The sequence below is a fragment of the Rhinoraja longicauda genome, chromosome 12 (genome assembly GCF_053455715.1).
Source record: "Rhinoraja longicauda isolate Sanriku21f chromosome 12, sRhiLon1.1, whole genome shotgun sequence".
Taxonomy (NCBI): domain Eukaryota; kingdom Metazoa; phylum Chordata; class Chondrichthyes; order Rajiformes; family Arhynchobatidae; genus Rhinoraja; species Rhinoraja longicauda.
In genome coordinates this window covers 938,716-952,517 of record NC_135964.1, presented here as the reverse complement: position 1 = coordinate 952,517, position 13,802 = coordinate 938,716, and the positions used below count along the sequence as shown (strand labels likewise).

Here is a 13,802-nt window from a genome sequence, read left to right as displayed (position 1 = left end):
CCTATAAACACTAGGACAATTTTACACATGCACCAAGCCAATTAACCTACAAACCTGTATGTCTTTGGAGTGAGGGAGAAAACCGAAGATCTCAAAGAAAACCCACACTGTCACGGGGAGAAGGTACAAACTCCGTACAGACAGCACCCGTAGTCGGGACTGAACCCAGGTCTCCGGCACTAGATGGCAGCAACTCTACCGTTGCGCCACCGTGGTGCCCATTTGAGCTCTGCAAGTTGGCCCTTATGTGTAGAGAATGGATGCAACACTGGGATAACGTAGAGCTAGTGTGAACAGGTGATCGATTGTCAGTGTGGACACTGCCGACCAAATGGCCTGTGTCCATTCCGTATCTTTCAATTCCATTTTTAAGTAGTTCAGTGGTTCAAGGGTTCTTTTATTATCATGTGTACCAAGGTACTGTGAAATTCCTTTTTTGCATGCAGATCAGTAGGATTATTGCTATTCACAAGTACAATCCCCGATTAAGTACCGAATGCATAGAAACAGCCTACTGAGTCCATATGCAAGAGTCGCCAGGGTTTTGACGCCTTTTTCAGGCCCATTGCAGCTGTCGCCTCCATCCAGATCGCCAGTGAACTGTCTTCACTCTCCTCGCGCAGTTTTCAGCTGTTGTGCCCAGGGGGACGGACGCCTCCCACAACCAAATGTGGGGCCACGGAACGCAAGACCCTCAATTCTACTTCCCAGCTCTTTGTCCAGCGTCTACTGCCATCCGACGCTCTCCACACTCCGATTTACGGTCTTCAGGGATGATCCACTCCAGGCGGGCTGCCCGGTTCCATGGCGGGTGAGGGTGAGCCTGGCCTGCTGTCGGGGCTGGGCAGCGTTGCACAGCCCCTTCAGATGGATAAGATCTCGATTTTACACCTGCCCATGGCTTTTGTCCTAAGTTGGTCTCTTTAACTAATAAATGGAAATGCCAAATTTACACCATGCATTTCCAGGTGTCCCTTCACTTGTAAAGCACCAGCTGCAGTTCCTTTCAACTATTTTACTACGAAATTGACCAACAAAAAGTAAAGGATCAGGGTACAAAATTAAATATGGTTATATCACAGAAAGGACCTTGGACTACCCTTGTACACAGTCCATATTAATTGCTTCCATCAATTTTTACCGTGCTGAAAAGTTATGAACTTGGTTTCTTTACTCTTGGAAATAATGCAGCATGATGCAATTTATGACAAGTTGCACAGATATGATAGTCCGCTGTACTTTCATATCAATGTCAGGAAACCGTGTAACCTTTGCAAATTCTTACTGCGATGAAATCACTGCGGTGTATTGTATTGCACCTCATTCTCACATCGCATCCTCTTGTGAGAATTTGTGTTCCCTGACATTACAGCAGAGACAAAAAACAAAGTTGGTTTGAAAGCAATGGGATGTTTCAAGATCACAAAAGGGGAGGTACGAATGCAGTTTTTTCGTTCTTCTGAGAAAGTTACTGCAGCAGAGCAGAAGCTGCTCTGAGGAGATTGTGGGTCGCAGGGAAAATGTTGTGCCGTGCAACATTTCTGGAATCTGTCCATGGTGAGAATTTAATGTTTTATTTCCATCATGCACAGTTCATAAACTTTTGAAATGATGGCAGTACACGAAATATAACAATTGAACAAAGTTCATTGAAGGGGAAACAGGGTGAGCTCATGCACATGAAAGAAAGGAAATAAAATGCGAATGTTATCTGAAGAGAGGTGGGAGGTTGCTTGTTTGGATTATAAATGCCATTTTAGTGCAGTTGTGCAAAGCACCTCTACCATCGATTCCAAAGAACGAAGATAGACACAAAAAGCTGGAGTAACTCAGTGGGACAGGCAGCATCTCTGCCGTTTACACCATCTCAAAATACAAACTATCGCAAGTGGAAACATTGTTGAGGAATATAAGTACCTGGACACAATCTTCGACGACCTGCTGAAATTTGCCTCCAACACAGAGGGTATCCTCAGGAAATGCCAGCAGCGGCAGTATATCCTGAGGAAGCTCAACTCCTTTGGGGTCAGCAAGGACATCCTCATGAACGTTTTACTACTCCTTCATTGAGAGCATCATCACATTCTCCTTCACCTGCTGGTTCCACCCCATCAGCCTTCAGAACAGAAACAATAGACAATAGACAATAGGTGCAGGAGTAGGCCATTCGGCCCTTTGAGCCAGCACCGCCATTCAATGTGATCATGGCTGATCATTCTCAATCAGTACCCCGTTCCTGCCTTCTCCCCATACCCCCTGACTCCGCTATCCTTAAGCGCTCTATCTACCTCTTAACTGCCTGCAGAGCACAGCCAAAGTCTGTTCCAAAATTATTGGACTCCCTGTCAGAGCCCTCTCTCTCTACCCTATGCGACCAGCAGATGCTAAGGTCAGCTGGCAGGATTTTACAGGACCCCTCACATGTCCTGTTCTCTGCGTTTGAGTGGCTCCCCTCAGGATGCCGGCTTCGCTGCCCAGGCTGTGGGACACAGGGGAGAAGGGCAACCTTTGTCCCCAAGGCTGTTCAGCTCCTTAACTCCCAACCCCCCCCCCTGTCCCACTGCTCACACTGCTAATCCCCCCCCCCCCCCCCATAGTTTTTGTACTACTTTACGTGCCTTTGTAAATTGCCCCACGGGGACAAATAAAGTATTTTTGAACTTGTAAGCCGAGGAGCACCTGTATGATAAAGGGAATAACGTGAGTAACATTTAGTGCTCAGCAACAGTGAGCATAAAAATCTTTCAATGTCCAGTATTTTAGTCCTCGCAATTGAACAATGGACTGCATAAATAAATGATTGATCAACAACAGTTCAACAGAGCTTTATTTGTCATTCGGTACCAAGGTACTGAATGAAACTACATAGCAGTCACACACAAAAAAGAACACAAGACACATGACCCCAACACAAACGTCCATCACAGTGACTCCAAACACCCCCTCACTGTGATGGAGGCAACAAAACTTCCACTCTCTTCCCCACGCCCACGGACAGACAGCTCGTCCCCGACCGACCCGCACAGTCCCCGCAAGGGGATGGAAGTCCCCGCGGCCGAGTCGCACCGGGCGCTGAGACGTCTCGCGGCCGAACCGGGCGGTGGAAGGCCCCGCGTCCGAGCCGTGCGCAGCTAAGTCCCGCGGCCGAGCCGCACCGGGCGATGGAAGGCCCCGCGGCCGAGCTGCACCGGGCGATGTTAGGCCCCGCGGCCGAGCCGCACCGGGCGATGGAAGGCCCCGCGGCCAAGCCGCACCGGGCGATGTTAAGTCCAGCGGCCGAGCCGCACTAACGATGAAATGTCCCGCGGCCGAGCCACGCCGGGCGATGTTAGACCCCGCGGCCCAGGCACTGTTAAGTCCAGCGGCCGAGCCGCACCGGGCGATGTTAGGCCCCGCGGCCGAGCCGCACCCCGCGCCGTGAGGAAGAGACCTAAAAGAGAAAGGTTTCCCCCACCCACACCACCACCCCCCACACATACACAGCCAAAAAAAAACAAAAACCATCCCAACACCGACACACAACAAAAAAAAAAGGAAAAAAGACGAACAGACTGCTAGCGAGCCGCAGCCGTTAGGCGCCGCCACTTCCGCTTCTTGTGCATTGCTTGTGAATACTTTGAGAACACAGTCACATAATACTATTAAAATGTTGCTCCCTTTTGAGTGGGATCCTTTTTAACTTGATTTATTCCAAGTCTCAAAAAACAGGAAAGTTGTTTCTGCAAAGTATTTTCTGTGGTACATTCAGAACCCATCATAAAACTACCACACTGATAAAATAAATTATTAAAATCATTATACAGGACTGTACAAATCTTTTCATTTCAACCTTCTCCACATTCTGCTCCACATTGCAAACTGCTAAAGCGGTTCCAGTTTGTTTATTCACTTGTCCTCAGTAAAGGGGAGAACCTTTTGAAGAATTCTCCACCGTGAGTTAAATAATGGTGACAGCACTTAACTCAGAATGCATGTATGAATGTCAGTTTCTCTGTATTCACATAGAATGAGCACCTGATTTGTAGCTAAAAGGGACTGCAGAGCCCAATTTGCATTATAAATGCATTAAATGCTAATTGACAAACAGTGGGAGTGTTTATTCACAAAATGCTGGAGTAACTCAGCAGGTCAGGCAGCATCTCAGGAGAGAAGGAATGGGTGACGTTTCGGGTCGAGACCCTTCAGGTCTGAAGAAGGGTCTCGACCCGAAACGTCGCCCATTCCTTCTCTCCTGAGATGCTGCCTGACCTGCTGAGTTACTCCAGCATTTTGTGAATAAATATCTTCGATTTGTACCAGCATCTGCAGTTAACTGCATAGATGTCAAGGGGCTTGTCACATCTTTGGTTTTGTTGCTGAAGGCCATAAGACATTGGAGCAAAATTAGGCCATTCCACCCATCGAGTCTTCTCTGTCATTCGATTATGGCTAATCTATTTTCCCCTCTCAACCCCATTCTCCTGTGGTTTCCCCATAAGCTTGGACCCCCTTATCAATCAAGTGCCTATCAACCTCCGCTTAAAAAATACCCAATGACTTGGCTTCCACAGCCATCTGTAGCGATGAATTTCATAGATTCACCATCCTCTGGCTAAATAAATCCTTCCTCATCTCTGTACTAAAGATATGTCCTTTTATTCTGAGCTTGTGTCCTTGGGTCTCCCACCACTGGAAAGGTCCTCTCCACATCCACTCTATCTAGTTGAAGCATGTAAAATAACAGGAATAAGAAATAAATCAGATGAGTTTCCCAGTGGGAAAATGTGAACATTACTTCCAAAGGAACTTGTCTCGAAGATGCTCCAAGTTAATCACCCATTGGTTAATTCAGTGATCATTGACATCCTGCTGACAGCATCGTGTCTCTGGTGTAGGCATAATCAATACCCTCAAGACCCACCAAGGATTTGGAATCACAAGGAACTGCAGATGCTGGAATCTTGAGTAAAAGACAAAGTGCTGAAGTAACTCAGCAGGCCAGGCAACAACTGTGGAGGGAATTGATAGGTGACTTGTTGGATCGAGACCCTTTTTGGAATCGACTGGTGAAAATGCTAAACTTGTTTGCTGGTAAATCAAATTCCAGGCAGGAATCGATTGCAAAGAAAACCTTATTTGGAGAACTTCACACCTTACTCAAAGTACAGCAGAAAATGTTGGAAACATTCAGCAAGCCAGACAGCATTTGTGGAAAGAAAAAAAAATGTAATGTTTCAAGCCCAGAACGTTCTCTTTCCATAGATGTTGCCTGACAGGCTGAGTGAATCCAGTATTTAATTTCAGATTTCCACCATCTGCAGTATTATTTAGATTTCATATCCTTTCCTAACCTTTTTTAAACAAGACAAGACTGGATTTGACTCTGGCCAGACTATGGCAGCAATGGTGTCGCAGCAGTAGAGTTGCTGCCTTACAGCACTAGAGACCCGGGTTCGATCCTGACTACGATCCTGACTTCGATCCTGCACGTCTGTACAGAGTTTGTACGTTCTCCCTGTGACCGCGTGGGTTTCCCCAGGTGCTCCGCTTTCCTCCCACACTCCAAAGACGTACAGGTTTGTTGGGGTAATTGGCTTCAGTAAACATTATAAATTGTCCCCGTGTGTAGGATAGTGTTAGTGTGCAGGGATCGTTGATTGGTGCAGACTCGGTGGGCCAAAGTAAACATTATAAATTGTCCCCGTGTGTAGGATAGTGTTAGTGTGCAGGGATCGTTGATTGGTGCAGACTCGGTGGGCCAAAGTAAACATTATAAATTGTCCCCGTGTGTAGGATAGTGTTAGTGTGCAGGGATCGCTGATTGGTGCAGACTCGGTGGGCCAAAGGGCCTGTTTCCACACTGTCTCACCAAACTAAACAAAACGTCTTGGCCAGGATTTTCCAACCAACTTAAAGGATTTTATATTTTGAGATTAAAATGGGAATTAGCACTGACAATATTAGCTTTTGGCTAAAGAATTCTGTAATAAAAGAGCGTTCATGTCACACGTTGAGTCATCACCACAGTTGAAAATTGAATTGAAAGGAGAAGATTTCTTTAGTTTCACATCGTTTCACAAAAGCAAACAGAAAGAAAATGGACGATGTAATTGCCACACAGAAGTCCAATTCACGGATATAATCAGCAAGTTTTAAAGTCTGCTGCACTGTCCTTTTACATTTGCAAAGTGCATTACCTTATTTCCAGCTCCCACTGATATAATAAAGGAATAGTCTGTCTCTTGTGCCTCTGGGATTCTTAGTGGACTTACTGCCTCTGGTTCTGACTGTGTCAATGCTGACCTGCAGCACGGAGCAGCCTGTAATCCTGGAAACTGGATGTCGCTGTTCTTTTCACATCAGCAGCAGGAGTTTCCCCAGCACTCCTGCAGCTGTCACTAGAGTTGTGGTTGAAACATTGTTTGATCGTACACAGTGAATTTCCATTGCACTTCCAGGCTGGCTGAGCTGGATCTAAAGAAACCTCTGGCCCCTCTTGTGCACAGAGTGATTGCAATGTACTTGTAGAGCTTTTCACACTTACAATTCAGATGTTTTTAATGTGTGCAGACTGATTGAATGTTAACAAACTATGCAGATTGAAGCTTGGTTGCCTCTCGTTTCATATTCCATTGGAAGGTTGCCTTCAGCATTATTAGCTGGAACTCAGTTGCCTTCAGTATAATTAGCTGTAACTCATTGCGCATCACCTTACAATGTGAGAAATCCCATTTAACTTCACAGAAAACCTCGGAGATCATTTATTTCGTGATCTCATTGTTTTGTTTCAATCATTCCGTTTTTTGCAATTGAATATTTTGCACAAAGACAGCTTATATGCTTAAATGCACCAATCATTGAAGAAATCTTCATTTATGTTTCATTTTCAAACCAGGATTTCCAAACTTTTTATCAAATATTTGTGGGTCCCTGTTGCTGCCCGACCCTCTGAGTTCCTCCAGCACTTTGTGTTTTAGAAATAAATCATCCCGAATGATAATCTTGGACTTTTGTTTAAGTTATCAAGTGGGTCAAAAACAACCTTTGGAATGCCCAGCTACCTTGGGAATTGCATGAGATTCTGAGGCATTGCCCCAATCCCATACACTCCGTCCACACAGCTTTTTCTACATATCTTAATTCTGTCATGTATAATAACTCCCTAACACTTAAACCTAATTAACGGACTAATATGGGTTAAGTTTGTGTGATGGCAATTTCCCATGATATTTGAATTTGTGACAATCACTAGCTCATTCTTCTCATCCTCCGTTTAAGGTGTTAGTTCATAATTGAACACAAAGGCAGTATTTGTGAAATTGCTCTGCTGATGCCGGTTACTAATGTGTGTGAAAATCAATGGTTCCACAGGGCCAGTGAGAGGGAAACTGCGGTGGAAACGGCGCTCAGATTGCTGCAGCAGTACTACCTTGACTTGGACAAATTCCGGGCCTGGCTCACAGAAGCAGAGACCACTGCCAATGTCTTGCAGGATGCCACCTACAAAGAGAGGCAGTTGGACAACACCCAGCTGGTTCAAGAGCTGACAAAACAATGGCAGGTACATGTGGTGGAGTTTTTTTAATTTTCCAGTGCATTCGTGTAGTAGTCATTGTTGATGTGCCGCTGTTAAACAGCCCCATCATTTGCAGAGCTTGGATGGGGTTTTGTCATTAAGATCCACATTGTTTCACTGAACTTATCTTTACTTAATAACAAAAAGTAAGCTCAGAATGCCGTTTTTCAGTCTTGATAAGCTGTGGGAATCCTTATTTGGCCAACCCATATTTGGGCCCCATATCTGAGGAAGGATGTGCTGGCTCTGGAGTGGGTCCAGAGGAGGTTTACAAGAATGATTCCAGGAATGAGTGGGTTAGCATACAATGATCGTTTGACAGCACTGGGCCTGTACTCGCTGGAGTTCAGAAGGTTGAGGGGGGACCTCATTGAAACTTACAGAATAATGAAAGACATGGATGTGGAAAGGATGTTTCCACTGGTGGGAGAGTTTAGGACCAGAGGTCATAACCTCAGAATTAAAGGGCGCTCTTTTGGAAAGGAGGTAAGGAGGAACTTCTTTAGTCAGAGGGTAGTTCTTTACTCATAGCCACAGAGGGCAGTGGAGGCCAAGTCAGTGGATAAGGCAGAGGTAGACAAATTCTTGATTGGAACGGGTGTCAAGGGTTATGGGGAGAAGCCAGAAAAATGGGATTAGGAGGCAGAGATTGAATGGTGAACTCGATGGACCGAATGGCCTCATTTTATCTTATAACGTGAACCCAGGCTTATAAGCTCTCTCAAGTGAATTAAACGTCATTTTTTTTAAATATTGAAAACATTGCTGAGAAAGCTGATATGATTCAGTTGTGTGAAAGGACCATGTATTGTACCACAAGTTGCTGACTTTTTTGTTAGGAAGCCTCAGAAGCACTTTGTTCAGGGACCTGCTGAATCACTGGATTTTAAATTAATGGTGTTATTTACCTGAACAATAATGTTAGGTTAACTCAGGCCCAGAAGCAGATATTTAATCAGTTAATTATAGCAATACCTCTCTGCATGCAGTTTTCTGGGGATGCCAGCTGCAAAAAGAAAAATTGGTTAATGCTGGTAGCAATTCCATGACAAATGAGTTTTTAAAACTGTATCCCAAGCACTCAAACATACTTATCCACAATGGGTCCAGTTGCAATTTCCAAACAAATCTCAAATTGCAAAGACTTTTTGTCATCTTCTGAGAACTACCGATCAAATCCACGATAAATTGTTGTGAAAATTAAGTTTGCGCTGCACAGATTGTAAGGGGTATCGCCTTTCTTAAATTAATACAGTGCAGTTGGAACCTCTGATGATGTGTTCTCTGCTGACATGCATCTTATCTCCAGTTTTTGCTGAGCGGTATAGAGACAATTAAATAATGGACCATAGTGTGTAGCTCCAGCAAGTTTCAAGAACTGAAGAGATAAAGAAATAAATTAAGAAATATTGATTAATGACTCGAAGGTAAACACAAACTGCTGGAGTAACTCAGCAGGACAGGCAGCATCTCTGGAGAGAAGGAGTGGGTGACATTTCGGGATGAGATCCTTCTTTGACCCAAAACGTCACCCATTCCTTCTCTCCAGAGATGCTGCCTATCCCGTTTAGTTCCTTCAGCGGTTTGTGTCTACCTTTGATTTAAACCAGCATCTGCAGTTCTTTCCCACATAGAGCTTCAAGCTCTGACAAGAACAAAGAAACTTGTGAATTCAGTGCATGATGCAAGTCTAGAGGGCTCCTGATCACAGCAGCAATTAGAAAGAAAGAGAGGTGAGCAATTCTGAAAGTGGGAGAAAAATCAAAGGTTTGTGATCGTGGCACATCCAGCAGATGAATTTTTATTTTATTTTTCTATCTGCACTCCGTAATTCCTGATAATACAAAAGCCAAGTTGTGAAGTTTCCGGCATCATTGAATGTTGAAAAGTGTTGAAGGGAAGAGTTAAGTGTTTGGCAGGAAAGAGCTAAGGGAGGAATGCAGTGATGCCATTTGTTGTACAGTTTTTATTTTTAGTTTTTAGTGAAAGACCATGGAAACAGGTCCTTCGGCCCATCGAGTCCATGTCGACCATTGATCACCTGTTCATACTAGTTCTATGTTTTCTCACTTTCACTCCCACTCCCTGCACACTAGGGACAATTTATGGAGGGCCGTTAACCTATAAACCCGCACATCTTTAGTTAGTTTCGTTTATTGTCACATGTACCGAGGTACAGTGAAAAGCTTTTGTTGCATGCTAACCAGTCAGCGGAAATACATCTTTGGAATACAAGAGAAAACTGAAGCAGCCGGAGGAAACTTATATAGTCACAGGGAGAACGTGCAAACCTCACACAGACAGCACCCATCATTAGGATGGAATCCTGGCCTCTGGCCTGGCCTGTGAGGCACTGCACCACCATAGTTATGTCTATGGCAACAACCAATGTCACAAAGTTTATTTAACAATCAAAGTCAAAGAAAGAGTTTATTGGTTAGATGTAGAAGTGACAAGGTTTTAAAGCTCTGAAATAAATATTTTCTATGCCTGGTTGAAAAGTCTGAAACATATGCAGGGATTCAATAATCACAACCCTGGAGGGTTGTAGAGCCATAATGTGAGGTGTGCATTTGGATGGATATGAATGAACTGAGAGGGTCACAAACAGAAAAAGAGGGAACAGTTTGGATGATGAATGGAGCTAATTTTTTTCATTACTCGGATTTAATTGCAAGTTGGGTCAGCATTAGGAACTAAATATATCATCCTGTAGAACCTTCAAGACAAAATTGTGAACTGGAGAATAGCCTTTGCGATTTGGATAATATCACATCGTTGATGAAAGATGAGCCTTGTATCCTGGACATCATTTAAAACAGGAACAGGACAAAATTGTCAAAAGCTGAATAATAGTCATGAGAAAAATAATGCCACTGAGGTATTGTACTTACACTTCAAGCAGACTCCCACTGAAGACTGACAAACTCCCAGAACCAGGTGGTTGTCATCCCAGAGTTTGAAAGGAAAAATTAGGGAATAGTGTTTAGTTTTGTTTAGTTTAGTTTAAAGATACAGCATGGAAACAGGCCCTTTGTCCCACCGAGTGCACGCCAACCAGCGATCCTCGCACACTAACACTATCCTACACGCATTAGGGACAATTTACAATTATGCCAAGCAAATTAGCCAACAAACCTGTACTTCTTTGGTGTGTGAGAGGAGACCGGAGTTCCCGGATAAAACCCACGCATGTCACGGCGAGAACGTACAAACTCCGTACAGACAAGCACCCATAGTCAGGATTGAACCCGGGTCTCTGGCGCTGTAAGGGAGCATCTCTAACACTGTGCCACCATGCCACCATCCCCCCCATGGCATGGAACTATATTTTCTCAAAGTTCAGGAACCATTTGTTGAGATTGGGAAATTGTACATAGTACAATTGTACATAGTACTTTAGAAAGGAGAGAAAGGGAAACTAGGAAATTGTAGACTGGTTAACCTAACATTTGATGTTTGAAAAATTACCATGAAATAAGTCATAGCTGAACACTTTGCAAGTTTTTAGCTGTTCAAAGAGAACCTGTGGAGATTTGTGAAGGGTCGGTTGATTTGATGAGGTGACTGAACTACCAATGTACAGGTGTATGTGGGGGAGGTTTGCATTCCAAGAAAATGGTCCGTATCACAATTTTGTTCAATGTGAAGCTCCATCATCCACACATGCAGGAGGCAATATGAGTTGAGAATAATTTTGTGTTTTTTCATTTACTTGCTTTCACATAAATTTGTAAGAGCAAATGTTTATTCCGTATGCCAGATCCTATTATTCTGTGAGATGAATTTCAGTTCCACAAACCGCCCAAACACATGGTGTAGGTAGGTGCTGGTTTACACTGAAGATAGACACAAAATGCTGGAGTAGCTCACCAGGGCAGGCAGCATCTCTGGAGGGAAGGAATGGGTGACGTTTCGTGTCGAGACCCTTCCTCAGACTGAGAGTCAGGGAAGAGGGAGACTAGAGATATTGAAGGGGAGGGTGTGAAAACAACAAATCAAAGCAGACGATGAATAAAGAATTGTCGAATGGTTGATTGTTGGCTGAGGGGGAAGGTGACAACAAGGCGTACAATCAGTAAAATTAATCAGGAGGACAGTGAAACTAGTCGGAGAACAAGGGTGGGGAGGGACGGAGAGAGAGGGAAAGCAAAGGTTACTTGAAGTCAGAGAAAACAATATTCATACCACTGGGTTGTAAGCTGCCCAAGCGAAATAGGAGGTGCTGTTCCTTCAGTTTACTTTGGTCCTCACTCTGACAGTGGTGGAGGCCCAGGACAGAAAGGTCAATATGGAAATGGGAGGAGGAATTAAAGTATTTAGCAAATGGGAGATTGCAATAGGTATGGGCCGCCTGCATTGAGTTTGCTTATTGTGCCTTGAGAAGGCATTGTGATAAAGCATCTCATTACAGACAAATAGCAATTGTTGGGGTTATAGAATTGAAGATAATTTACTGACTTATTTAAATAATTGGCTGAGTGGTAGAGCAAGGAGAGTAGAGATAAGGGGTAAATACTCCATGTGACAAGATGTAACTGGTGGGGTCTCGAAAGGATCTCTGAGGACCGCAACTAATTACGCTGTTTATAAAGGGATTAGAAAACGGGATAAAAAGCCAAGTTTACTAATGAGATAGAGGTTAATGACTTTGTAAACAGTCTCAGATGAAAGTTTTAAATTACAACGGGCTTAATGATTTGAACAAGATGGTGGCAAAGAAATTTAAGACTGAAGTCATTCCTTTCAAACCTAAAATAGATAAAACCATGTACTTTCTCAGTGGTGAAAAACAACAGTGAAAGGACCAGAAACACAAAGGGGTCCAGGTACATTGATCAATGTGATACCATAGATAATTGCAGAACACATTCATAAAGAGATGGAAGAAGGGTCTCAACTCAAAACGTCACCTATTCCTTCTCTCCAGAGATGCTGCCTGACCCGCTGAGTTACTCCAGCATTTTGTGTCAATCGTTGGTGTAAACCAGTATCCGCATTGGCATCTTACACATCATAAAGCTTGATAGAAAGCAGACCTTTTTGCATGATGACTGATGTACAACATTACAGCAGATGCTTGATCGCAGTGGAAAGTCCTGGTAAGACAATGTCTGGATTAGTGAGCAGTTCTCAGCACCAGATCCAATGATAGATATCTGGTCTATGGTGGTATTTCAGCATTAATTTACCAAAAGGAAACCTGGAGTTAAAATGTTAAATCATAAGTATAAATTACTGGAATTTAGTAGTGATTTAATACTAATGTTCATGATTTAAAAGGGGTTGCAAAGGGCAGATAGAGAAAAACATTTTCTTAAGATCATGTGATAGACAATAAACAATAGACAATAGGTGCAGGAGTAGGCAATTCGGCCCTTCGAGCCAGCACCACCATTCAATGTGATCATGGCTGATCATTCCCAATCAGTACCCCGTTCCTGCCTTCTCCCCGTACCCCCTGACTCCGCTATCCTTAAGAGCTCTATCTAGCTCTCTCTTGAAAGCACTCAGAGAATTGGCCTCCACCGCCTTCTGAGGCAGAGAATTCCACGGATTTACAACTCTCTGGAGCGACTAGGCTTGTATATACTGGAATTTAGAAGAATGAGAGGGGATCTTATCGAAACGTATAAGATTATTAAGGGGTTGGATATGTTAGAGGCAGGAAACATGTTCCCAATGTTGGGGGAGCCCAGAACAAGGGGCCACAGTTTAAGAATAAGGGGTAGGCCATTTAGAACTGAGATGAGGAAAAACTTTTTCAGTGAGAGAGTTGTGAATCTGTGGAATTCTCTTCCTCAGAAGGCAGTGGAGGCCAATTCTCTGAATGCATTCAAGAGAGAGCTAGATAGAGCTCTTAAGGATAGCAGAGTCAGGGGGTATGGGGAGAAGGCAGGAACGGGGTACTGATTGAGAATGATCAGCCATGATCACATTGAATGGCGGTGCTGGCTCGAAGGGCCGAATGGCCTCCTCCTGCACCTATTGTCTATTGTCTCTGACTGAAAAAGTTTTTCCTCATCTCCGTTCTAAATGGCCTACCCCTTATTCTTAAACTGTGGCCCCTGGTTCTGGACTGCCCCAACATTGGGAACATGTTTCCAACCCCTTAATAATCTTGTATGTTTCAATAAGATCCCCTCTCATCCTTCTAAATTCCAGTGTATTCAAGCCTAGTCACTCCTGTCTTTCAACATATGACAGTCCCGCCATTCTGGGGATTAACCTAGTAAACCAACGCTGC

General features: G+C 43.9%; 1 protein-coding gene across 9 annotated transcripts in view; it reads left to right on the top strand.

Moving 5' to 3' along the window:
• The window catches only part of dmd (dystrophin), a 1,595,363-nt gene that overhangs the window by 1,297,036 nt on the left and 284,525 nt on the right, over positions 1–13,802 (top strand). For all 9 annotated transcript variants that reach the window (XM_078408877.1, XM_078408870.1, XM_078408878.1 and 6 more), the window contains one exon: positions 7,351–7,540. In XM_078408877.1, coding sequence (XP_078265003.1) covers positions 7,351–7,540 — 190 coding nt within the window. The remainder of the gene's footprint in view (positions 1–7,350; positions 7,541–13,802) is intronic.